We start from the raw sequence: 25,321 nt of genomic DNA, 5'->3' as shown, positions 1-25,321 counted from the left end.
GACCCCGGCCTCGGCCCGGCTGCTCGTGGGTGGGAATGGGGCTTGTGCGCAGTCCCGGCGGCCCTGTTTCTCACGCTGCGCTGCTGCACGCAGAGAGGCTGTTCTGAAGCTTCTCTTTGGGCTGGGGTCGCTGGCGGCTGCATGCTCTGGGCATGGTGCCTGCTGCCCACGGTTTCAGCACTCGCTGGGCTCCACCTGCTGCCCCTCCGGGGGTCACAGGCCGCATGGCTTGGTGGCCGAACTCCACGTGCTGGCTCCTCACAACTGTTACCGCGGCCTTGGCTACCCGCTGCGTCCCTCGGGAGCCCCATTGGGTTCTGGGGTGCCTGGTGTGGAGGCAGCCCAGGCGGCGAGGTCTGGACTAGCTGGACACCACCGATGCTCCTGCCGTCACCCCGTCCTGGCCCTCACTAGAGGCAGGGACCCGGGGCCGGGGCCTCGGGCCGGTGCTGCGGTGGCAGCTCTTGCTGTCACAGAGGGTCCAGGCCCGGCCTCTGCAGGCAACGTGCCTGCGTCTCACACTCGAAAGCGCCTGTCAGGCTGCACCTGGTGGCAGCTTCCTGCAGACCCAGCTCCCATGTGGGACGGCATCCTGCTGTCTGCTGGCCCCCAGGTCGGGGGGATGGGTATGGAGCTGCAGGCAGTGGGCAAGGCCATGACAGGTGGCCAGGCCTGGGGACCAGCCTCCAGGTGGCATCCAAGCTGAGGCCTGAGCTCCGGCTGACAAGGGCTGAGGATGCAGGGGATTAGCCAGGCGCCGTGTGGGAGAGCCCTGGAGTCCCATCTCAGAGTTACCCCGATAGACAGGGAGGAGCCTCATCTCAGAGTTACCCCGATAGACAGGGAGATGTGACAGAGGCGGGGCCGTGTAGGGCCTGGTGCTCCTCCTGCATGTGGTGGCACCAGAGCGCCTCCCATTTCCTGGTGTTACTGCCCCAGCCGCCTCCCAGTGAGCATCTCCATGTGCGCCGACAACAGCTTTATTGAGGTAGAACTTACCAGATTCACCTGTTACAAGACTGCAGTTTGGTCACTCTTAGCCGTTTGTAGAGTTGTACAGCCGTCATTGCAGTCCAGCGTTATAGCATCCTGCAGCCCAGAGGGACCCCCAGCCCCACAGTCCAGCATCACAGCATCTCGCAGCCCAGAGGGACCCCCAGTCCCGGACGGCCACTGACCAGCTTCCTGTCTGGGTTTGCCTTGTGCAGAAGGTGCGTGGATGTGGAGCCACAGGATGTGGGGCCCCGTGTCTGGCCTGTTCACTTGGCACCGTGCCCTCCAGGTTCATGCACGTGCAGCCCGAGGCAGTTTCGTTGACTGCTCGGTTGCGGGACAAACCACAGTTTATCTGTTCGTGGACACCAGGACTGCTTCCACATGGTTTCTGTGGACAATGCTGTGAACATTCTTTATGAGGTTTTGCATGGACCTATTTTCACTTACTTTGCATAAATACCTAGGAGTGGGATTGCTGGGGCGTGTGGTGAACTTCTGTAACGCTCTGAAGAACTGCCAAGCCGTCTTCCACAGCGGCTGCCTCACCTGGTTCCCACCCACAAGGCCCTTGACAGCTCCTGCTGTTGTCTGTCCTTGTGATTCTGGCCATCCCAGGGGGTGGCAGCTGGTGTCTGCTTGGCTTTGATCTGTGTTTCCCTGGTGGCCAGCCTTGTGGGGCCTCTCTCCCTGTCTCATCCACCTATGCCTGTCTTTTTTTCATTCATTCACTTATTTATTTATTTAGAGACAGGGTCTCACTCTGTCACGCAGACTGGAGTACAGTGGTGTGATGACAGCTTGCTGCAGCTTCTACTTCCTGGGTTCAAGGGAACCTCCCATCTCAGCCTCCCAAGTAGCTGGAACTACAGGCGTGCACCACCACAGCTGGTTAATTAAAAAAAAAAAAAAAAAATTGGCCAGGCACGGTGGCTCACGCCTATAATCCCAGCACTTTGGGAGGCCGAGGTGGGTGGATCACCTGAGGTCAGGAGTTCAAGACCAGCCTGGCCAACATGGTGAAACCCATCTCTACTAAAACAAAAATTAGCTGGGCGTGGTGGTGGGCACCTATAATCCTAGCTACTAGGGAGGCAGAAGCAGAAGAATCCCTTGAACCCAGGAGGCAGAGGTTGCAGTGAGCCAGGATTGCACCACTGCACTCCAGCGTGGGCAACAGAGTGAGACTCCGTCTCAAAATAAAATAAAATAAAATAAAAATACAAACCCTGAGCTTGAGGGTTGAGGGTGCAGTGAGCTGTGATCGCACCACCACAGCCCAGCTTGGGTGACACAGTGAGACGCTGTCTCAAAAAAACTTACAGAAAAATGTAGAAAAAATTGTTCCCTTTCATTTTCCAGAGGGCAGAGGACTTTCAGCCCCTGCTTTTTGAGCATCGGGCGGAGTTTCAGACCTCAGGATGGCCTCTCCAGTCTGCAGGTCCCAGCGGCCTCAGGCCACACTCCCAGGATCCCCAGGGACTGGCCTAGGACTATTGGTGGTGGCGGTGGTTCTGGCTACGGGGAGGGAGGCGGGGCAGTGGGGCAGGCGTGGGGTCTGCTGTGCCGGGCGTGTAGGGTGTGTGTCAGACTTTGGATCTGGCCTGCAGGATCAGGCCGTGGTGTCTGGTGACGCCACATCGCTCTTTCTCTTTCACCCTGGCCTCCTGCTGGGCCCTCCCCTGGGTCGGCATCCCTGTGGCCACTCCTGCCACGGCCCGCTGCTGTGGGGCCTGAGCTCCAGGCAGCTCCTGTCTGCTGCTGCAAGCAGGCCCCCAAGGTGCATGGTGAGGAGACCCTCAGGCTAGAGATGAGCAAGAGAGCAGTGGGAGAGCAGACTGTGGGAAGGCAGATGGGGTCCACACACAGAGCCCTCCCCACCACATGCACGCACAGGCGACCCCTGCTCTGCTCCGACAGAGGGCGCTGGGACTGGGGAAGGTCAGCCACAGCAGCCCTGGCATTGACTGAAGAGCTGCCTGCCCGGCTCGCTGCCCTGGTGGCCGCTGAATTCTCCCAACGCCCCAGGAGAGCAGGTGCTGTGGTCCCATGACCGCTCCCCCATATGGATGAAGGGGTGGTGCACAGGCCGGTGGAGCCTGGGAGAGCCAGATGCAGTCTGTGTCTCCCCCACAGCATGTGGCCAGCACGGGGCTGAGGTCCTGTACAGCTGCCAGGGCCTGACTCTCTCAATCAGTAAACCAGTAGTCTACGGGCCAACGGCTTCAGACACAGAGGAACAAGCGCAGGTTCCGCTCCCTCAATCACTAAGCAACGGGCCAGGCACTGGCAGCTTAGGACAGAGAGGCAACAAGGGTAGACCCCACCTGGAAGGCTGACCAGTGGCTGGGCTGTGGCCAGCCTAGGAGAGTGCAGCCCAGCTCGAGGGAGGCACCACTTCTGCCCCTCAGAGCACTGAGCAGAGCCCCCCGTGGCATCACCCACCCTGGGTACAGCAGGAGGAGCTTCTGACCAAGTCTGGCACCTCAGCGTGTCCCGAGAGCTGTCTGGGCACAGGTCGCAGGGCTGCCCGGGCCAGACAGGGCATCTGTGTTTCTCAGTGTGGCCTCAGGGGCTCCGGTGGCTTTGACCGAGGCCCTGGGGGACAGAATGCAGCTTCCTGCTCCTCGCTTTTCCTTAGAAAGAGGCTGCCTCCCAGGACGGGGATTGCATCAGTCACAGACCCGTGGCCTCCATGCTCCGGGGGCTGCTGTCCCGGCTGCTTCGGGGTGGGCTCTGTCTTGCACACAGCGAGTGGCTTCATCACCTTCCTTTTCAATTGGAGCTGAGTGTTGGCAACATTCAGATAACTGGGGCACACAGGTCTTTTGTGTTGGATTTTCTGGACACTTGCCTCGATTTTCCATTCCACTTGGCCTTTGTGCAGGAAGGAGCAGCCCATTGTCTCCCCTGAGCCCGTTCCCTTTGAAGGTGCCCGTCCCACGATAGTGGGGCCGCCTCACGGAGCATGTGTGGCTGTGACTTTAGGAGGGTTCTGGGTTGAGAATTCCGAAAGGGCTTTGCTTAGGCCTAGCTTTGGGTCTTTGGGCTCCTGACGCAAGCATTTTACTTCCAGGCATTGGTGGTCTGGCCTCAGGAGGCCACAGCTGCAGTGAGCCGTGCGCGAGCCACTGCACCATCCTGGGTAACAGAGTCAGACCCCATCTCTAACGGCCAAAAACAGTTATTGTAAGGGTTTCAGGTCTCTGAGCCCATGAACCTGCCCAGGCCCTGCAGAGGTGAGGGTGGCCTGGAGTGGCTGGGGGGTTGTGCTGAAGGGAAGGGAGGGTGGGGGCCCCGCCGAGGTCTCCTGCCACTGACCCCTGACCCTTGACCCCCTTCCACCTCGGCCCACCGAGAGAGGGCGGCACAGTGCAGACTGCGGGGTTGGTGACACTCCACTCAGAGTCTCCAACCACAGAAGGGCTGTGCCCTGCCTTCGCCCTCCTCACCCGTGTCCCAGGGCCAGGTTTGCACTTTAGGCCTTGTTCCTCCTTCATGGAAACTCTCCTGAACTGCAGGCCGTCTTCCTGACTCACCTGGGTTTTGCCAGGACGGCTCTGAAAGGTGTCTCCCAGCAGGCACACCCCACTGGCGATGTTTTGGTCATGGGGACCTGGGTTCTCTTTCTCCTCTCTGGAGCCTGTGACGCTGTTCTTGCTAGTCAGTGACAACCACAGGCCCAAAGGGAGGGTGTGTCTCAGGAGGCCCAGCCCACCTCTGCCTGCACCTGCGGTCAGAGGGGCGCAGAGTCTGTGAAGGCATCTCCCGGAGTCAGGGCTGCAAAGGTCATGGCCACTCTGCAACCCACAGGGGCCCAGGCCAGACGCCAGGGATTGTGCAGGTGCAGCCGGGAGCCCGCCGGCCACAGCTGCATCCATGCCCTTCTCCGAGTCGGTGATGGTGGGGAGATGCCTGGCTGTCTGCAGGCAGATTGCTTGGGCTTTTCACAGAAGTCCACTGTGAGAGCCTTGGTCTCTCTGCTCCAGCTGGACGCCCTGAGCATCTCCGGGCACAGTCCACCCCCGTCTACTCTGCCAGGGGCAGCTCAGGGCCCTCGCCTTGCGAGGCTGAGCGCAGGGAAGGTAGCATCACAGAGTTCACTCGGCTCCACAAAACAACCGTGTTGCTTGCGGAGACTTTGTTTTTTTGCTTCTTAAGAAGAGGCAAGTTTTCTTTCTTCCTGAACCAAAAGGTTTTAGATGGAGCACAAGATTCATGCCATATTTACAAGAACAATTGATTTTTCTGCCAGGCAAAGCAGCCAGTTTGTATCAGAGGCTGTGCTATGGAGTGGGGAGGACCCTTGCTCAGAACAGCCCATGCCTTCCCCAGGCCCCTGCCCGTCCACCCGCCCTTCTGTCTGAGTACCTCTTCCACGCCCGGGACGACCTGGTCCTGAGCCTGGCCAGGCCCCCCCGCCATCTGCCATCCACAGGCCTGGTGACAGAGAAAGCAGTGCCCTTGAACAGCAGCCTGGCTTTGGGGTGCTCAGCCCTCTCTGTAGGATCCTGTGTGGCTCAAGGGGTCTGCCAGGCCTCCAGTGGGCAAGAGGGGCCCTGAGCCGTGGATCCATTCTGGGCAGAGGCAACCGCCACCACCACCTGCCTCGAATGCTCAGCCCTAGGCTCTCAGCCCCGTAGCTCTGCAGCCACAGACGGTGCCTTCCCCAGGCTGAGAGAAGGGGGGGGTCCAGGCGCTCAGGACCTCACAGGGTGGCCCTGATGAGCACCTTCCCTTGCAGCCACACCCACTCGCCCGGGTCTATGGCCACGGCCGGAGAGTGGTCCTGTGTGCGCTGCACCTTCCTGAACCCGGCCGGCCAGCGTCAGTGCTCCATCTGTGAGGCCCCCCGGCACAAGCCCGACCTCAACCACATCCTGCGGCTCAGCGTGGAGGAGCAGAAATGGCCCTGCGCCCGCTGCACCTTCCGCAACTTCCTGGGCAAGGAGGCCTGCGAGGTGTGCGGCTTCACCCCAGAGCCTGCACCTGGAGCTGCCCTCCTGCCAGTCCTCAACGGAGTCCTCCCCAAGCCACCCGCCATCCTTGGGGAGCCCAAGGGCAGCTGCCAGGAGGAAGCAGGTCCAGTGAGGACTGCGGGGCTGGTGGCTACGGAGCCCGCCAGGGGGCAACACAAGGACAAGGACGAGGAGGAGCAGGAGAAACAGGAGGAGGAGGAGGGGCCGGCGGAGCCCAGAGGGAGCTGGGCCTGCCCACGTTGCACGCTGCACAACACGCCTGTGGCCAGCTCCTGCTCTGTCTGCGGGGGCCCACGCAGGCTCTCGCTGCCACGGATCCCTCCTGAAGCCCTGGTGGTCCCGGAAGTGGTGGCCCCGGCCGGCTTCCACGTCGTGCCTGCCGCACCTCCACCTGGCCTTCCTGGGGAAGGCGCCGAGGCCAACCCCCCAGCCACCAGCCAGGGTCCAGCTGCTGAGCCAGAGCCGCCCAGGGTCCCGCCCTTCAGCCCCTTCTCGTCCACCCTGCAGAACAACCCCGTGCCACGCAGCCGACGTGAGGTTCCCCCCCAGCTGCAGCCGCCGGTGCCTGAGGCTGCCCAGCCATCACCCTCTGCCGGCTGCCGGGGACCCCCCCAGGGCTCGGGCTGGGCTGCGGCCGCCCGCCTAGCAGAGTTGCTGTCTGGCAAGCGGCTGAGTGTGCTGGAGGAAGAGGCCATGGAGGGCGGCTCCAGCCGCGTAGAGGCCGGCAGCTCCACCTCGGGCAGCGACGTCATCGACCTGACCGGAGACAGCGTGCGTTACACGCCCGCCAGCCCCTCCAGCCCTGACTTCACCACCTGGTCATGTGCCAAGTGCACGCTCAGGAACCCCACGGCGGCCCCCAGGTGCTCGGCCTGTGGCTGCTCCAAACTGCACGGCTTCCAAGAGCACGGCGAGCCCCCCACCCACTGCCCTGACTGCGGGGCGGACAAGCCGGGCCCCTGTGGCAGAGGCTGTGGACGGGTCTCCACGACCCAGAAGGCCACCCGTGTGCTGCCCGAGCGCCCGGGCCAGTGGGCCTGCCCTGCCTGTACACTGCTCAACGCACCACGGGCCAAGCACTGCGCTGCCTGCCACACGCCTCAGCTCCTGGTGACCCAGCGGCGGGGGGCCGCGCCCCTGAGGCGCAGGGAGAGCATGCACGTGGAGCAGCGGCGGCAGACAGATGAAGGCGAGGCCAAGGCGCTCTGGGAGAACATCGTGGCCTTCTGCCGGGAGGTGAGGCACCCCTCACCCTCTCCCTGCTCCTGAGCCTCCTGCTTCTGCCCTCCCCTTCCTTGGCTTTGGGCTCTGCCCGTGGGCTGGGGAGCAGCCCGCAAGGCCTAAGATGTGATGGGGTGGGCAGCACCCTCCACCCCGAGGCTCCAAGCTCCCGACGGCCCTGGGGTCCAGCTTGGCCTCCTGACCCTTGGTCCTTGCTCATGACCAAGATGCACGACCTTCACCCCCCTCAGCCCTCCTCCTTGGTCAGGAGGGCACCAGAGCCCTGTCTGATGTTCGGGCCGCAGGGAGGCGAGGGCTTCCCAGGGACAGCGTGGAGACCCCGCTGAAGTCTGAGGTCGGGATGTGAAGTGCGAGGTCGGGATGTGAAGTGCGAGGTCGGGATGTGAAGTGCGAGGTCGGGATGTGAAGTGTGAGGTCGGGATGTGCCCGTACTCTGCCCTCATGGGCAGCGTGGAGACCCTGCTGAAGTGCGAGGTTGGGATGTGAAGTGTGAAGTCGGGATGTGAAGTGTGAGGTCGGGATGTGCCCGTGCTCCACCCTCGAGTCCAGCATGGCGTCACCCACAGTCAACTGGGGAACGGCCTGCATCCTCCCCAGCAGGGCCAGGGCCAGAGCCATGCTGCCACCCCTGTCCCTGCAGCCTCCCACTGGGGGCTGAGCTGTCCCCCTGGGCCCACACATCCCCTGCTCCTCACCTGTCCCCAGCCAGGGGCCTCTCCACAGAGGGCAGGGCGGCCGAGCGCCAAGTCTATGGCTGTCCATACTCCACCCGTCCCTTTGGGGCTCAGGCAGTGCTTTTGGGTGCTCTCCTGGGTGGCATCTTGTCCCTGCCAGGTGGAGCAAGGCCGCCTTGCCCAGCCTGAGCACGTGGCCGTGGTCTCTGCAGAACAACGTGAGCTTTGTGGATGACAGCTTCCCTCCCGGGCCTGAGTCTGTGGGCTTCCCCGCGGGCGACAGCGTGCAGCAGCGCGTGAGGCAGTGGCTGCGGCCCCAGGAGATCAACTGCTCCGTCTTCAGGGACCACAGGGCTACGTGGTCTGTGTTCCACACACTGCGACCCTCAGACATTCTGCAGGGGTTGCTGGGGAACTGCTGGTGAGGTCCTCTCCAAGGCCGGGGTGGGGCGGTGGGCGGGCGTCCAGCCGTGGTCCCCCCGAAGCTGCCCGAGGTCACCCTGAGGCTCTGCACAGGTTCCTAAGCGCCCTGGCGGTGCTGGCAGAGCGGCCGGACCTGGTGGAGCGGGTGATGGTCACGCGCAGCCTGTGTGCAGAGGGCGCCTACCAGGTGCGGCTGTGTAAGGATGGCACGTGGACCACGGTGCTGGTGGATGACATGCTGCCCTGCGATGAGGCCGGCTGCCTCCTCTTCTCACAGGTGGGGCAGCGTGCGGGGTGTGCGCAGGCGGCAGGGGCAGCCTCTGACCCCGGCCCCCCTGCCCCACAAACAAGGCCAGCTGCCTCCTCTTCTCACAGGGTGGGTAGTGTGGGGGGGCAAGCAGGGGTGGCCTCTGATCCGGCCCTCTGCATGTGCAGTGGAAGCAGCTGTGGGGTAATGGGACTGGGTGGGGTGGCCTCTGACCCCGGCCCTCTGCAGGCGCAGCGGAAGCAGCTGTGGGTGGCCCTCATCGAGAAGGCACTGGCCAAGCTGCATGGCTCCTACTTCGCGCTCCAGGCGGGCCGTGCCATCGAAGGCCTGGCCACGCTCACCGGCGCCCCCTGCGAGAGCCTGGCGCTGCAGGTCAGCTCCACTAACCCCCGCGAGGAGCCTGTTGACACTGACCTCATCTGGGCCAAAATGCTGAGTTCTAAGGAGGCTGGGTAAGAGGGGGGGCACTGTGTGGTCAGCCGCGTTGGGAGGAGAGGCGAGGCGGAGCGGTGGGAGACGTGGGGCTGGTGGCACCTTGACCCGGTTCTGCGTCCACGAGGTGCCCCAGCATGGGCTGACCCCATGTGGCCAGGCCACAGCCCCCATCACCTCCCCCTCCCTGGGTGGGTCTGGAGCTGGCATTCTCATGCCAGGAAGGCCACATCCTGGCCCAGGCTGTGGGGCGAGCCCGATGCTGTCACCCCCTCAGGGCAGGCATGAGGGGCGTGTTAAGTTTGGCCACAGCCTGGTCAGCGGGTCTGTGCCTTGAGCCCTGGAGGCCTGCTGAGAGTGGCCCGGTGCGAGCACCTCGAAGCTCCCGGAGCCCTCCTCAGCTGACCCTGGGCAGTGCCGCTGTCCGCCCGCCTGGGAGCCACAGAGCCCAGAGCCAGCCCCACAAGGCCTCCAGGGGACCCAAGCGTGCCACCCCTAATTCAGGCCCTGTGTGCTTCAGGCACGGTGGAGGGGGCTGGTCCAGAGCCTCCTGAACACACTTCACATGCTCCCTACAGGCAGGCGTGGGCCCTCCTCTGCTGTACCTGCCTGCCCAGGTGGCCCCGGTCAGTGAGGGCACCAGTCAGCAAGGCCCCCCAGTCAGTGAGGGCCCCTCTCAGCCATGCGCCCAGTCAGTGAGGGCCACAGTCAGCCATGCCCCTGGTCAGTGAGGGCCCCGGTCAGTGAGGGTCCCCAGTCGGTGAGGCCCCCGGTCGGTGAGGCCCCCGGTCGGTGAGGGTCCCGGTCGGTGATGCCCCCGGTCGGTGAGGGTCCCGGTCGGTGAGGCCCCCGGTCGGTGAGGGTCCCGGTCGGTGAGTTCCCTGGTCGGTGAGGGTCTCGGTCGGTGAGGCCCCCGGTTGGTGAGGGTCCCCGGTCAGTGAGGGTCCCGGTCGGTGAGGGCCCCAGTCGGTGAGGGCCCCAGTCAGTGAGGCCCCTGGTCAGTGAGGGCCTCTCTGCCACACAGGTTCCTCATGGGTGCCTCCTGTGGCGGGGGCAACATGAAGGTGGACGATTCGGCTTACGAGAGCCTGGGCCTGCGCCCCCGCCATGCCTACTCCATCCTGGATGTTCGAGATGTCCAGGGCACCAGGTAGGGCCGGGCTGGCTGAGGGTGGGCAGGTGCCGATGAGCCACGGGCAGTGCTGTTCTGATCCTCAGCCCTGTGGTCTGCAGGCTTCTGCGGCTCCGAAACCCATGGGGCCGTTTCTCCTGGAATGGCAGCTGGTCTGACGAGTGGCCGCACTGGCCGGGTCACCTGCGTGGCGAGCTCATGCCACACGGCAGCAGTGAGGGCGTCTTCTGGATGGAGTATGGCGACTTTGTCAGGTATCAGAGCCGTGGGGCAGTGTGCGCGCTGCTGCCGCCCTCCCAGGGCCAGGTCCTTCTCTGCAGAACAAGCCTGTCCCTCCTGCTGACCTGGGGTGGGGACGGCTTGTCTGTGGCCCAACCCAAATGGGACCTGGGGCTAAAGCTCGATGGTGCTGACCTCAGAATCCAGGTCCACCCAGATCAGCAGAGCCCAGAGCCCTGAAGAGCCACCCCTGGAGGGCTTCTAGTGTAGGCCTCAGGGATGGGCCCCCAGGGGCCGGGCTGCAAGAGGACGGTGACAGAGCAGCTGGCACCGCTGGGGTCACTGGCCTGTGGTTGCGCCAGGAGCTGAGCCATGGAGGTGTGGGCTGCGTTGGGCTCAGGGCCTAGTCCTCCCGCTGCCCCCAGGTACTTCGACTCTGTGGACATCTGTAAGGTGCACTCGGATTGGCAGGAGGCGCGGGTGCAGGGCTGCTTTCCCAGCTCGGCCAGTGCACCCGTGGGGGTGACAGCGCTCACGGTGCTGGAGCGGGCCTCGCTGGAGTTCGCACTCTTCCAGGAGGGCAGCAGGTGTGTGCTGTGGGGCCGCACTGGGCTGGGCTGGGCTGGCGGCCATGGCCACACGTGACCCCAGCCCGCGGTGTCTGACGCAGGCGCTCGGACGCAGTGGACAGCCACCTGCTGGACCTGTGCATCCTGGTGTTCCGGGCCACGTTCGGCAGCGGTGGCCACCTCAGCCTGGGCCGCCTCCTGGCCCACAGTAAGCGCGCGGTCAAGAAGTTTGTCAGCTGCGACGTCATGCTGGAGCCTGGCGAGTACGCAGTGGTGTGCTGCGCCTTCAACCACTGGGGGCCGCCCCCGCCGGGCGCCCCTGCCCCCCAGGGTACGTGCCCCCTACCCCAGGCTCATGCCCCAGGCCCACAGGGAGGGCTGCAGCTCACACGCCCCTCCTTGTAGCCTCCAGCCCCTCGGCAGGGGTCCCAAGAGCCTCCCCAGAGCCGCCGGGCCACGTGCTGGCTGTGTACAGCTCCAGGCTGGTCATGGTGGAGCCTGTGGAAGCTCAGCCCACCACGCTGGCCGACGCCATCATCTTGCTCACCGAGAGCCGCGGAGAGCGGCACGAGGTGGGTGGGAGGTCCTAGGGGAGGGTGGCGTGGGGCAGGGGGAGTCTGCCCCAGCCCCTGCCCTGCCCCACAACTGCTGTGCCTGTGCCCAGGGCCGTGAGGGCATGACCTGCTACTACCTGACACACGGCTGGGCGGGGCTCATCGTGGTGGTGGAGAATCGGCACCCAAAGGCCTACCTGCACGTGCAGTGTGACTGCACCGACAGCTTCAACGTGGTGTCCACACGTGGCAGCCTGCGCACCCAGGATAGCGTGCCACCCCTGCACAGGTGCACCCCCACCCCGCCCCCACCCCTGCACAGGTGCGCCCCCGCCCTGCCCCCACCCCTGCACAGGTGCACCCCCGCCCCGCCCCCACCCCTGCACAGGTGTGTCCCCGCCCCGCCCCCACACCTGCCCCACGCCTGCACGGTGCGCCTCCACCCCCACCCCACTGCACCCACACCCAACCCATACCCCCACCCCTGCTCGGGTGTGCCCATACCCCTGCCTCCACCCCCACCCCACTGCACCCACACCCAACCCATACCCCCACCCCTGCTCGGGTGTGCCCATACCCCTGCCCCCACCCCTGTACGGGTGTTTGTCACCCCCCTCCTGCCTCTGCCCTTGCACCGGTGGGCGCAGCGCTGTCCCCTCCCCCCCCCACCCTCCCCGGTCCTCACCAGCCCCCTCCCCTAGGCAGGTCCTGGTGATCCTGTCCCAGCTGGAGGGCAATGCTGGCTTCTCCATCACCCACCGCCTGGCACATCGCAAGGCAGCCCAGGCCTTTCTCAGTGACTGGACAGCCTCCAAGGGGACCCACAGCCCCCCACTCACGCCAGAAGTCGCCGGTCTGCATGGGCCCCGGCCGTTGTGACCACCATGCCCGGGGCAGGGGCTGTGGCAGACGGACCCCCACCCCCCACACGCACTTTATGAGGGAGACCCCGACAGAGGACGCTTGAACCAGAATCTCAGGACCCTGCCCAGGGAGCTGCCAGCCCAGTGCGCAGCTTCCCATGGGCCTCCCGCCCCCTCCCTCCCCTCCCTGAGCACCCACAGCCCGCCTGGCCAGGCCTCCCGGCCACCACGCAGAATACCTCGAACCAGACGGGCTGTGAACCAGCCCCACTCACCTGCCAGCCCCAACACCCGACGGGGGGCCGAGGCCAGGCTGCCCCTCCCTGTGGACTCACAGTCTCCTGTGGGGGAGGCAGCCAAGAGCTCTGTCCGCAAAACCAAATCTGGGTGGGATCAGGGACGACCCCTCATGGGGCATAAGATCAGTTTTCCCCCAGAGCCCGGGTCCCTGTTCCCCACGGGGCAAGCGGGGTCCCTGGAGCCCTGGTGTGGAGTGGGAAGTCCCAGGGCGGTCCCTGTCTCAGAAGGAGGGGCCCTTGGCCAGCCACCCCGCAGCGACACTATGCAATTGCGCCCGCCAGGATCGAAGCCATGACCGGGTGCAGGCGGGCGCCAGACCCGCTGTGGGTGGGCACCAGTTCTCAGCACCGCTCACTGCTGCGGCGCAGGCCAGGACCAGCAGGCTCCTCAGCCAACCCTGTCCCTTGGCCCGGCCCTGCCACAGAGAGGGACCCCAGTCCATCATGGACGTCGGCAGGGCTCAGCCGGTCCCACCTCCCCACAGAAGCCCAGGAGCGTGTGGACGTCTGAGTCCAGCTTCCTGCGTCCCCACCTGGCCCTCCTGGCCCCTCACCCCCAGGCAGCGGGCCAGCCCCGCCCCCACTCCCCCTCGTACCCTGGCAGGGGCTTCCGGGGCTGTTACACCTGGAGAAACATTCCCACTCCCCTTTGGCCTCCCTGTACTCTGAGCTGTGAATATTTTTAACCCTGTAAATATGGCCAGCTCTTGCGACACAGAGACTATTTTATCAACTGTCAGCACCGTTCCTTTACGATAGGATTCTCCACAGTGGCTTCCGACTCAGGCTCCAATGGACCAAATAAAAGCGTTTTGTTTTGTAATCACGCCCCCTCCGGCTGTTGCTCTGTCCAGGGCCCAGTGGTAGGGCAGAGAGGTTGCTGGTCCGAGGGATAGGCCCTGCCCAGGCATCCCGGGCGGGTGAACAGATGGGGGCCCGTGGAGATGGCCGTGGTGGGGTGACTCACAAGCTTTTAATGGGCAGCCGGCCCTACCAGGTAGACGCAGCCAGGAAGGACGGAGTGACTGGGTGGGAGCAGGGGCCGCAGCCCCAGGGCCAGGAAGGACTGGGCAGACAGGAGAGCAGCACGTGCAGCTTCTCCCAGCGAAGCATCCGCACTGGGGCCCTTTCTGAACCCATCAGTCACCCAGCAGGAAAAGATGGAGTGAGGGGCATGTGGGGAGAAAAGTTTCCTGTCCCCTCCCAGCCTCATCCCAGGATGGCCTCTGCCCCCACGCGAGTGCTGCTGATCAAAGAGCCCGGTCGGAGGCTCTGCTGTCTCCCTGGACGGAATTGGGGGCTGGGGTGCGGCCGGCGCAGGGTAAGAGGCTGTCACGGGCAGCGTATCGAATGTGAAAGCAATTAAAGCCACCAGCAGTGTTGGCTCCGGGCGGGCCTCGGGCGGCGGGGAGCTGCCAGAACACATCTCACCTCGGTGCCAGCGGACGCCTGCCCTGCTGTTCCGCGCCTGCGTGGCCACACCACACTCCTCCTGTGGGTGGGGGCCGGGCTCGCACCCACTCTTGTCTGACATAGAGCTGGCTCTGTCCAGCCCTAGGGTATCTGGGACCCCCATTCCTCCCAAGAGCTCCTCTGTCCCTGGCCCCACTCCCACCGCCACCCACCTCTCTGATTTCTGCCGCCCCAGCCCTGCGGTGACCCAGGACAGAGGCCCACGAGAAGGACCCTCGTGGGCAGGAGTCTCCATAGCAGGCAAGGGGTCCGTGCCCACCCTTTTAGCTGCCCAGAGTCCCCACTGGCCCAGCCAGCAGCCTCCTCTCAGCTTGAAACCCCCCGGGGGCAGCTCCAACAGGGAGGTGGTGAGGGAAAGGGGAGGCATCTACAGAGGACTTGGGCTCCCACAGCCCAGACCCTGCCAGGTGTTGGGCCGGGGCCACAGTGGGGACCTGGAGTAGGCGGCTGGCAGCAGGTAAGGGGAATAGGTACGAGCGTCCTGCAGGCAGCAGGGAGGACTGGCTGGGCAGAACACACAGCCCTGGCGCGGGGCAGACCCTGGGGGCAGCTGTCAGGGCTGCCTCCTCCCTGACACAGCCCGGCCCCTGCTCAACCCTCCCCTCCCTTCTCTGTGCAGGCCTCTCCCCTCCCCCGCATTTCCTCCTGGGTTTCACCCCCACCAACAGCACCATCTCCCTGGTGTGTCTGGTCTATGCCAGCCCTGTGCCCCCACGGTGCCCTCTCCTGGCCCCTCTTGTTGGCGCTGCTGGCCACAGTGGCCTTCCTGGGGCGGGCAGTGGCGAGTTCTCACTTATGAGCCATCCCTGTCAGAAGCACTTAGTGTACAAATTAGCCGTGGCCTCCTCGCCTCCTTCCACAGTTCTGGGCTCCAGGCTGACTGGGCTGCGGCTCCAGGCCCTCTCCTGCCTGCCCGGGGCGCACGGCTGCCCAGTGTGGACCCCTGGCTGCCCGCCCATGTCCTAGCAGGAGTGCCCGCTCCCCACTGGCCGGCCAGGGCTCCCCCAGGACCCCAACCCAGACCTGGGTGGGGGTGGCCACGGCAGGCTAGGGGTGCACAGTGAGGTTTGTGGGGGTGGGAGGCCAAGGCCCAGGACCTGGATCTACCCCAAGAGTGGCCAGCCCTGGTGCTGAGGGCTACAGGGGGGCTGGACATGGGACCCCACCGCCCCCACCTGCCAGTTGGAGGCCCCGCCACCCCGCCCACCAGCCCGCCTGCCACTCAGGCGGGAAAAATCATCCATGACAGGCCCAGGAAGGCCAGCCCCGGGGGCCGAAGAGAGACGCACACAGCTCCTCTTCCCAACATATGGCTGCTGTCGGCCCCGGGCGCTGCTGGTCAGTGCCAGGCTCAGGAACCGGTGGGGGCTCGAGCAGCCTGAGCCTCCCGTCCCACCCGCCTGGCCGGCTGCCCCCTCTGTCAGTCTGCATCTCAGCCTCCTGGAACGGGCTCACTCCCACTACAGCAGCTTGGTCCTCCAAGGAGCATCCCATACCCTCATCTGTCCCAGAGGCTCAGGACACACAGAGAGAGGGTCAGCCCCACACCCGGCCCAGGGTGGCCAGTGACCTGGCATGTCCGTGAAAGAGTGCAGTGCATGGGGAAGGGCCCAGCTGGGGTCTTCCAGAGCCGGGCGGCGGGTGGGAAGGGGACTCTCTGGAGTGGACTCTGGGACGGTCGGGGCTGCTAGGGAGGACTCTGCCTGGTACAGCTGCATGCAGAGCGTTGGAGCCAGAAGACTCCTGGAGCCAGGGACCCATTCAGGCACCTCCTAACAGGATCCCTCAGGTGGATGGACCCCAGAGTTCCGCAGACTCTTTGTGTGCCCCCCCACCCTTGGGCCATTGTCCTGGGCACTCTGGCCCACTGGGGTGCCCAGCCCCCTCCGTTCTCCCCCCACACCACCACTGTGTACCCGCCCTTCAAGGCTGGCAGCCTCAGGCTGGTGCTCAGGGCCCTCACGTGTGGCCATGACCCCTTCGGCCAAGGCCGGGCTGCCCCTCTCAAGCAGGGGTCCTTGAGTGGGCTGGAAGGAGGAAGCCCTCGGGAGGCCTGTGCTCTGTAGACCTGGGGTTCTTGAAGTGCTCAGGTGGCCACAGGCCCTGGGGTCCCTTATTGAACAGACAGACATCAGCTGTGACCAGGCACCTTGCAAGGTACTGATCCCACATGGGGGCTCCAACTTGCTGCCACTGGATACGCCAGTCTCAGGACCTGCGTGGGGCCTCCAGCCTGGCTCCAGCCCTGCCATTGCCCTCACTGCGCGGTTGCAGGCGCCCCGGCCCCTGCACCTGTCCCGACGCTGGCTGTGTGTCGATGCTGAGGGGATGAGACAGGCCTGCCCCCAGGCACTGGCCATGCCAAGCACTGCCTCCACTGCCTTCCCTGAGCCCAGCTCTCCATCCTGCCCGTGAGCCCCGGGCACACAGTCCCAGTGTTAATGGAGGTGACAGGCAGGCAGCCGTGGGCAGACCGGGCAGAAGAGGTTAATGGCCAAAATGAGCTTCTGGCTGGAGGCAGAAGGAGGGGCCATGGGGTCCCCATCCCGCCCTGCACTGGGACGGGCTAAGGAGACATCAGGGCACCCACTAGGACTGGAGCAGAAGTGCCCGGAGACGGAGCACCTCACCGCCCATTCTGCAGAAGGGGGCCGTGGCCCAGGAAATTGATGGGGTGGGGGCACAGGTGCCAAAACAGAGTCCCAGTCACTGCCTCAGGAAGCAGAGGCCACCTCTCCATACCCAAAGTCAGCCCAGTGTGCAAGGGCTGGGCCCCAGCAAGTGGGTCATAGCCGCAGTGAAGAAGCTGACGTGCCCAGGCGGCCCTGTGTGTGGGGGGTGCTGGCGCTGACGACCCGGCCTCGCCTGGCTGTTCGTAATGGGAACAGTCATCTGGGCACACAAGGTACTGGCCTCACACGCCCCTCACCCCCCACCCCGCGTACGGCTGAATCTCAGGACCCCCACCAGCAAGTGCAGGGCCCCTCATCCTCGCTGCCAGAGCCCTTCCGGGAGGCCAGAAACACGTCCAAGTTGTGCCCCTGGGCTCCTCTGGGGGCTGCCCCTCTTCTCTTCTCATGCAAACTTCTGCAAAGGCCCATCGGTGGTGAGAGGCGGGGAGCTCCTTCATGGCCTTGTTCCGCCTCTGGGGCTCCTTGGTCCCCTGAGCTTCAACTGGGTTTTGTTTCCTGCACGCTGAGATCTAGGTGCCAAGACCAGGGCTCCCTGGTCCCTATTTTCCTTTCCCTGGACGATGACCAGAGCCTCCGGCCAGTTGGTCTCCTGTGCTGTCAGCTGTGGCCTCTTCCAGACCTTCAGAGGGGTCAATCTCGGGCTGGCCAGTGAGGGACTACCGGTGTCAGGGTGACCTTGGACCCTAGTCTCCCGGGGCAGTGCTCGGCTGAACACGTCCAGAGTAGGGTCTATGTATGGAAGCAGCCGGCCTCCTGGCCCCCGCTCTCCACGGGGCTGCTGGCGTGACGGCAGTCCAAGCTGTCTCCCGGCCCGGAGCTGCCTGCACGGTCAGCTGGTCAGCTGGGCCAGGCCAGGCGGGCAGAGAGAAGGCTGGCATGCTCTGCCATCCACAGCACCCCTCCCAGTCCCCTGCCCCACCCCAGGGACTTCCCTCAGACGGGCGTGGGCGGCTGTGTCAGGAAGGTGGTATGGAGGCAGGAGGGAGACAGAGCCCCACGCCCACCCCAGAACCAGGGACTGCTTTTCATGGACCCTGGGTGTGCTCCACCAGGGAGCTCTGCCAGCAGCCCGGCCAGGACCACAGGGAGATGCTGCTGGGCTCTCTTCTCAGCCCCATTTGAGGGGTGACACCCAGAAGTCCCGTGGGGTCCTCCCTTCTTCCCCAAGGCACCCCTGACCCCGACCTGAGCTGGGGACAGCCCCGGAGCCCGCAGCTGAGCCTGCAGGAAGCCCCAGGTCCTGGGGAGCCATGCGGGTCGGGCTCCCTGTGCTGCCTCAGAGCCAGCGGGGAGTAGCACACTCCTCTCTGGCTGGATACCCGGAGAGGGCCGCCCATCACATGCGTCAGGGTTAGGACGTCTCCCCGGAGTGAAGGCAGGGGCTCTGCCCCAGCCATGCCTGCGTCCGCGTCTGGGAGGCAGCAGGCCCGTCCGGTGACTCTCTCCTAGGACCCAGCTGGGCCGTGGGGCTCCAAGCCTTTATGCTGGAACTTGGTGCAGCCGGGGAGGTGGGGCTGGGAGCAGCCCTGGCCAGGAGGACACTGGGGAAAGGGCTTCATGGTGTGGCTGGGGGTCCAGGCCCGTCCCCGGCCCTGCTTCTCACCTCCACCGCCCCAGGTCCTCTCAGGAGGGGACTCCCGTGGGGAGGGGCCTTTCAAACAGCAGGGAAGTGCGTGGCCTGGTGGGGCAGCCCTGAGGCACCTCCCAGGGGAGCCGGGAGTGAGGGTTGGAGGGGTCCGCATCCAGGAAGGGGGAGGGTGCCTGGAGACCAGCCCCAGGTGGAGGCCATCAGCCGGCAGGGCGGGGTGCGAGGGGCCGGTCCGGGCAGCCTCCTGTTTGGAGGAAAAGAGCACGGAGGGCAGGGCTCGCCCAGGGAGGGCAAGGAAAGGAGCCTGGCTCCGCTGGCTCAGTCCGCGGTCCCGCTGTCCTGGGGCTCAGCCCCCCGAGCCCTGGCTTGGGTGGGCCTGTGGCTCTCAGGGCCAGAGCCCTGACGGATGAGCGCTGACGGCCCCTCTCCCGCGCCCCGTGCCGCTGACACCCATCACGCCGCGGCGGGGACCCGGGAGACCTGGCGGCCTCTGCGCACCCCCGCGGCAGCCTGCGGGCGACGGGGGAGGGAGGTGCCGGGCGCCCCTGACTCCACCGCACACCTGCGCCGCTCTCCGGGCACTGCCTCCCGGGCTCCCGGCCGCGCCACCGCGCACCCCGAGAGCTGAGCCGGTCCCGGCGCACAAGGCCGGTGAGTGCGCACGAGGGGGCGGCGGGGGGCGCGCGGGAGGAGGGGCGCGGTGTTCGGGCCGGGGGCTGCTCCTTCCCTCCCGCCGCGAGCGCAGTCGGAGGTCGCGGCGCCCCCCGGAGCCCGGAGCCCAGGCGCACGCGCGCCCGCCTCTGCCGCCAACTTCGGGAGGTGCGAGCGGCGTCGGGGGGACGCGGGCGGCGGCAGAGGCTGCGGGAGTCGCTGCCGCTCGAGGGACCGCGGGTCCGGGGGTCCGGCTCCCGGCGCCGGGCCTCAGTTTCCTCCGCGGGAGCCGCGTCCCCCCCTCAGATCCCCAGCGCGTCCGCGTGGTCCGAGTCGGGGCGGGGAGGGGCGGGAAGTTTGCGCCCCACGCGCGGCCTCACAGACTTGGCGGCTCTGCTCCCGGCCGGGCGCAGGTAGGAGCAGCGGGAACCGCGGGGGCGGCAAGTTGGGGCTTCGCGGGGCCGACTGGACGCGGGGCGCGGGGGTGGCGGGTGGCCAGGCGTGTGGGGGGCGCTAGGGGCGGCCGGGTCCCCCCCACCCTCTTCTCGGCGTCCAGGAGCAGCGCGAGGGGAGGGAGGGCCGCCCTCAGGGGCCAGGCGGGGAGGGCAGGGCCCGGGTCTGGGGTCTGGGGCAGGAGCCTTGACCTCGCGCTCTCCGCACCCGCCTGTGTGGGGAGCCCCGCGTTCCCAGGGGGTAGCGGGATCTGCGGGTGGCCAGTCAGGGTCCCCGGCTGCTGGGTGCCCTCTCTTGCCCTGGGGGGTACCTGTGCCCCCCATACCACCGGTTCTTGCCCAAACAGAGAAAGGTGAGTGGGGCTGGGTGTCGGGGCCTGGCACAGGGCTGCTGGCTGCCCGGGGAGCGATTGCCCGGTCGGGCTGGGACGAGCGTGTGAGTGCGTGTGCGTGCGTGTGCCTTTGTGTGTGCGTGTGGCTGCTGTCCGGGGGTGTCTTCTGCTCTGTGTACACACACCAGGTGGGTGCCAGGCATCCTCCGGGTCCCCATGGGGTCAGCAGCTGCTGAGACAGCCCCTCGGACAAGCCCCTGACCCAGGAGCCCCCAGTCCCTGCTGGGAGGTGGGATGCGTTGTGGCATCAGTCGGCACAGCTGTGTGGCTCCCAGGGCTGGGTGATCGATGGCCCGGCACAGCTGCCTTTGTCGCCGGAGCACCCACACCCATTTGTCATCCACATGGGGTGGGGGGGCGGCAGGCAGGGAGAAGGGACCGCTTCTGCACCCACCACCGGGTCCAGGCTGGGTCTGCAGTCCCTCAGGGAGCCCCAGGTCCTCTCCTGGCCCAGCCCCTGCCTCCCGACCCCCACCCTGTCTCAGCCACAAACCAGCTGGTCAGCCTCTGCCTGCCCCCGCAACCCGTGACCCCCCTGCAGGGCCCCAAGCCTTTGGACGAGTGGACCTCTCCAGCCATGTTGATCGTCCCCCCAACGGTACCAACACAGTGTTTTGGGGGCAGCAGACAGCACTGCCCCAGCCCTACCCTGCTCAACCTACCGGCCATGCATGACCACGGGTGTGACTCCCAGCCATGTCTGCGTGTGTCCTGGGGAGTCGGTGTGTAGGGCCTGTGTGAGTACGTGAGTGCTGTGTTGGAGTGGTTTGGAAAGCCCCCGACACCTGGGTGTGCAGTGAGTGTGTTATCACAGACAAGCAGCCATGTCAACCGTGATGAGGTGTGATGTGTGTGTAGCCAGGGCCCCGCACTTGGTGGCAGGCTCTGTTCTGAGCTCAGGTGGCACAGAGGTGGCTTCTCTGGGCGCTGGGTGAGGGCTCCATGTGAGCCTGTGGGCTGTGCACCCCACACAGGCGCGTGCTGGGGCGGTGGACAGCCCAGGTGGCAGCCCAGATGGAGTGTGGCGTGCATACCAGCGCCGTGTGGGGCGTGGGGAGGAGCGGGTCTTGGCTGAGTGTGGCCGCTGCAGGCTCGGCCACTGACCTGCCTGAAGCCACCCAGATGGAGCTGGGCTGAGCAGGTGGCTGAGCCGTGGGGCCATGCTGGGACGTCCACTCCCCACAGCCTGGCCTGGCCCCACATGAGACTGACCCCCTCAGAGACTCCCAGTGCCCACCTGACGCCCTGCTGGAGCAGGCTCTGTGCGTGTGCGCAGACACACACATGCATGCACACACGCACACACATGCACACACGCACACGCATACACATGCACACATATGCACACATGCACACACACAGGCACGCACATGCACGCACACTCGCACACACATGCATACACACACGCACATGTGCGCTCACGCACACACACGTGCACACGCAGCATCATCCCACACAGGCCCTTCTGTTGGTGTCTCGTCTCAGTGCCTTTTCCTCGGCTTTGAACAGGGGCAGGCAGATCGGCAGGGGCCGGGGTTGCTGGAGGGAGTGAGACCAGGAGGCTGACGTCTACCCAGAGTGAGCCCTGGTCACGCTGATTCTTTTAGCCACGCACATGCTGTGGGGAGATGGGTGTGGGCTGAATTCTCCTAGAAATTGGCCAGCCTCAGGGTGGGGATTTGTGTAGGGTCAACCGATAAAATAAAGGATGCCTAGTTAAAATGGAATTTCGGAGAAGCAATGAACACCGTTTTGGTGTGCCTTTCCAATATTGCTTAGGCATCACTTAACACTCAGAAATGACGTACTGCTGATCGCAGTCAGATGCAGCTCGGGGCCTGGACTTTGCTTTTTTTTTTTGGTGCCCTGCACTTTGCTGACACCCTGGAAGTGTGTGTGGGGAGGAGCTGAAGGATGGGGCTGGGGGTGGTGCAGGGCGGGGCACCCAGGCTCCTGTCCCTGGAGCCGGGGGAGCCCTGGATGGAGAGCAGTGGGGAGTTAGTCAGAGGCAGGCTTGGCACTGACTGTGGCCCCATCTACAGGTGGCCATGGTGCCCAGCCCTGCCCCATAGCAGTCTGCCATGTCACGGGAGGCGGGCTCATGCCGCGTAGGCACAGGGGCGAGGGCTCGGTCTCGGAAGCCCAAGAAGCCACACTACATCCCGCGGCCCTGGGGCAAACCCTACAACTACAAATGCTTCCAGTGCCCCTTCACCTGCCTGGAGAAGTCGCACCTCTACAACCACATGAAGTACAGCCTCTGCAAGGACTCCCTCTCGCTGCTGCTGGACTCCCCGGCCTGGGCATGCCGCCGCGGCTCCGCCACACCCAGGCCCCGCGCACCCACTCCAGACCGCCCCGAGGAGCCCGAGCCCGGCAGGCAACCCCAGGGAGCGCAGCCCTTGGATGCTGTCCCCACGCCTGACCTCGTGGTCGCTGATGTCCGCTCCCTGCACCGCGGCGGAGGCCCCAAGCCCAGGGCTGAGGGGTCCCCAGGGCCACCACTCCCTGTGGCTGGGGCCACCCGGAAGGGTCCTGGCCCCAGTGGGCTCCTGCCTGAGTCATGGAAGCTGGGGATGGGAGGGAGCCCAAGGGGCATGGCTGCAGGGGATGTGGCGTCAGCGGGCCCTGAGGGCAGCTTCCCCTGCTATCCCCCGCCTGCCCCAGGGGAGTTCCCTGAGGCCCACAGCCTCCACCTGTCTCTGCTGGGCATCAACTACCCGCTCAGCCCAGGCCTCTGCTCCTTCTTGGGGCCCTCACTGGCCGCTGCGGCTCACGTGCCCTTCCTGGCCTCAGCCAGCCCCCTGCTGCCCCCGGCTGCGGCCTTCCCAGCTGCGCAGCCCCCTCAGCGCCCCACCCTGGGCCCCCGCCTGTACTACCCGCTGCTTCTGGAGCACACTCTGGGGCTGCCAGCAGGCAAAGCTGCCCTTGCCAAGGCCCCTGTCTCCCCCAAGAGCCCCCCTGGGACTCTGGTTCCTGGTCTGCTGAAGGTGCCAGTTCCAGGGCTGGGGCCGTGGCCCCGAGTCACCCCCAGGGACCCAGGGCAGGAGGGGGAGCTGGAGCGGGCAGCCCAGAGTGACACCAGGAGGAGGCTGTCCCTGGGAAGCAGGCTGGAGCTCCCGAAGGCGCCCCCCAACCTGACGAGGTTCTGTTCCCGGAGCAGGTGGGCGTCTTGGGCTCCCGGTTCCTGAGGTGGATGGAGGGGCTGGGTGGCTGGGCATGGCGACTGGGTGGCTGGGCATGGCGGCTGGGCATGGCAGCTGGGTGGCTGGGCATGGCGACTGGGTGGCTGGGCATGGCGGCTGGGCATAGCAGCTGGGTGGCTGGGCATGGTGGCTGGGTGGCTGGGCATGGCGGCTGGGTGGCTGGGCCCCGCGGCTGGGCATGGTGGCTGGGGTCTGTCCTGAGCTCAGTTGCTGGGAAAGTGGGCTCTAGGCCACAGAGGGGAACTGAGAGCTGAGATCCAGCTTGGGGTTCTCGGGGTCTCCAGGAGAGCCCAGGCTCTAGGCTGGGGCCGCAGGGCAGAGGCCATGAGGGGAGTGGGGCTGGGGCCGGAGGCGCTGTGGGGGCAGTGTGGCCTCCTGACCGGCTCCCACCCCACAGCCTGCCCACCAGCCCCTCTGTGACGCTGTGGTCTGAGGACAGGGAGCCAGGCGGCCCTGAGACCCCCGGCCCCGAGGGCCCCCTCCCACCGCAGCCACGGGGCCCAGTGCCGGGAAGCCCAGAGCACGTGGGTGAAGACCTGACCCGGGCCCTCGGTGACTACGCGAGGGTGGAACGACGGCTGGGGCAGCTGGGGCCCGCAGGGGGCCTGGCCCCGAGACCCCTGCGGGAGCAGTTGGGCAAGATCCGCCTGGAGCTGCTCACCATCCACCGGGCACTGGAGCGGGCTGCAAGGCCACCCGACGCACCCCTCGACCTCTCTGTGAAACGCGCCCCTGCCAAGGGACCCCAGGCTCTCGGAGAGGCGTGGGGGCAGCCTGAGCTGAGTCCCATGTTGACCAGGGGTACCCCCGAGCCACCCAGCATGCTGGGCCCTGCAGCACCCCAACCCTTCTCCGGCCACACCACAAAGTGTGAGGCCGACTCCAGCGTCCCACCCCCGGGGCTCCCCCTCCCGGCCTCAGATGACCCTGTCATTCCTGGCAGTGGCTGGGGTACCTGTGTTACCACAGGGAGTTCCCAGACCCCTGAGGCTGTCTGTGGCCTGCAGAGCCCCCGGGGCGCCGAGGTCTGACCAGCAGCGCCTGAGGTCTGTCTGTCTCTGCCCACAGCGAGCCGGCCCCTCTCCTGCGGCCCCCGCCCCTCACCTGCTCCAGCCCCATGGCCAAGGCCTGGGACCTGCCCCACCCCCGCATGCATGTGGATAGACCCCACGGGCCGTGGCCAGCGCTTGTCCCTGGAGCCACACAGGGACACGGGAGGTCACAGTTATTTATTGATCACAATTGTGGACATTAAAATGGAAAACTCTTCACACACGCTGTCTGGGCCTCCTTCCTTTGGGGCCCTAGTGTAGCCGACTGGACACCCCCTAAGGAAGTGTCCTGGCCTGGGAGTCCTGGGTGGGCAGCAGTCCTCCCGGGCCTCTGTCTTCAGGCTCGGCCCTCTCCTGTGGGCTGGGCTTTCCCTGCGGGGCTGGGGTCTGGGGGTGGGCGGGACATCAGTGTCAGGAGCTGAGCAAGGAGAGGCGTGTGATCTGGCCTGTGTCCGGGGTGGGCACGGACCCCTGAGCATCCTCTCGCCTCTGAATTCAGCAAGGCAGCTCTAATGTCAGCTCTCCAGCGGTTAAACGGCGACCCCGAGGCTGTGTGGCTAGAGGCTGCTCACCCAGCATGGGCTCTGCTGGCCTCTGCCAGCCCCTGCAGCCCAGATAGGTATCGGCCTTCACGGCTCACTGCCTCCCTCCCGGCGTGGCCTGGCTTGGCCCTCCCACGGGCAGGGGATGGGCAGGCAGGGAGGGGTGCCCAGGACCCCCACAGCAAATCACTTCTCTCCTGGGGGAGCTGGCCAAACCCTCCACGCCCACCCTGGAATGGGCCCTGGAGCCCACGCTGACCCCCCAGGAGGAGAAGCAGTTCCTGGCTGCACCTGGTTTCCTGAGCTGAGCTGGGCCGGCCGGGCTGGGGCCAGTCCAAGCAGGCTGGCAGCGGGCCCCATTAACTACCAGGGAGATAGCATCAGCCCCTACCCTGCCTCAGGGCAGCCAGAGCTGGGGTGTTGCCTTGCCAGGGAGATAGCATCGGCACCCACCGCCTTGGGGCAGCCAGAGCTGGGGTGCTGCCCGGCCAGGCACGGAGTGCTGTGGGGACAGGTCCTAGCTGGGCCCCTCTACCCAGAGGCTTCTTGGAGGGGCTGCAGGGAGTCCTGGGCAGCCAGGAGGTGTTCTCAAGTCCCCACTCTGAGGGAGACTCCCTATACTCAG

The 25,321-nt window shown here is 65.9% G+C and overlaps 2 protein-coding genes across 13 annotated transcripts in view; both read left to right on the top strand.

Annotated features, from left to right (window-relative positions):
* The window catches only part of CAPN15 (calpain 15), a 28,376-nt gene extending 14,906 nt beyond the window's left edge, over window positions 1-13,470 (top strand). For 8 of the 12 annotated variants that reach the window (XM_030924741.1, XM_030924736.1, XM_030924731.1 and 5 more), the window contains 11 exons: window positions 5,738-7,208; window positions 8,101-8,309; window positions 8,405-8,588; window positions 8,808-9,031; window positions 10,036-10,161; window positions 10,245-10,397; window positions 10,788-10,949; window positions 11,033-11,262; window positions 11,337-11,503; window positions 11,596-11,807; window positions 12,187-13,470. In XM_030924741.1, coding sequence (XP_030780601.1) covers window positions 5,760-7,208; window positions 8,101-8,309; window positions 8,405-8,588; window positions 8,808-9,031; window positions 10,036-10,161; window positions 10,245-10,397; window positions 10,788-10,949; window positions 11,033-11,262; window positions 11,337-11,503; window positions 11,596-11,807; window positions 12,187-12,364 — 3,294 coding nt within the window. In that variant the 5' untranslated portion in view covers window positions 5,738-5,759 and the 3' untranslated portion in view covers window positions 12,365-13,470. Of the gene's footprint in view, window positions 1-2,234; window positions 4,233-5,737; window positions 7,209-8,100; window positions 8,310-8,404; window positions 8,589-8,807; window positions 9,032-10,035; window positions 10,162-10,244; window positions 10,398-10,787; window positions 10,950-11,032; window positions 11,263-11,336; window positions 11,504-11,595; window positions 11,808-12,186 lie in introns of those variants that run through there. The other 4 variants (XM_030924740.1, XM_030924734.1, XM_030924732.1 and 1 more) reach the window with 4 other exon arrangements.
* Window positions 13,471-21,943: 8,473 nt separating this feature from the next.
* On the top strand, window positions 21,944-24,375 carry PRR35 (proline rich 35). The gene is made up of 2 exons (XM_010381830.2): window positions 21,944-23,059; window positions 23,500-24,375. The coding sequence occupies exons 1-2, from the start codon at window positions 21,978-21,980 to the stop codon at window positions 24,131-24,133; spliced, it is 1,716 nt and encodes a 571-aa protein (XP_010380132.2). The 5' UTR covers window positions 21,944-21,977; the 3' UTR covers window positions 24,134-24,375.
* Window positions 24,376-25,321: the final 946 nt, after the last annotated feature.

Source organism: Rhinopithecus roxellana, chromosome 20, assembly GCF_007565055.1.
Source record: "Rhinopithecus roxellana isolate Shanxi Qingling chromosome 20, ASM756505v1, whole genome shotgun sequence".
Classification (NCBI taxonomy): Eukaryota; Metazoa; Chordata; class Mammalia; order Primates; family Cercopithecidae; genus Rhinopithecus; species Rhinopithecus roxellana.
The sequence above is the reverse complement of the archived record's forward strand: the minus strand, read 5'-3'. Positions and strand labels throughout refer to the sequence as shown.

Coding starts and splice junctions, on each gene's coding strand:
- PRR35 (XM_010381830.2), top strand. CDS start 21,978: ATGTCACGGGAGGCGGGCTCATGCCGCGTAGGCACAGGGGCGAGGGCT. Junction 23,060..23,499: donor AGGTTCTGTTCCCGGAGCAG/GTGGGCGTCTTG, acceptor CCCACCCCACAG/CCTGCCCACCAGCCCCTCTG.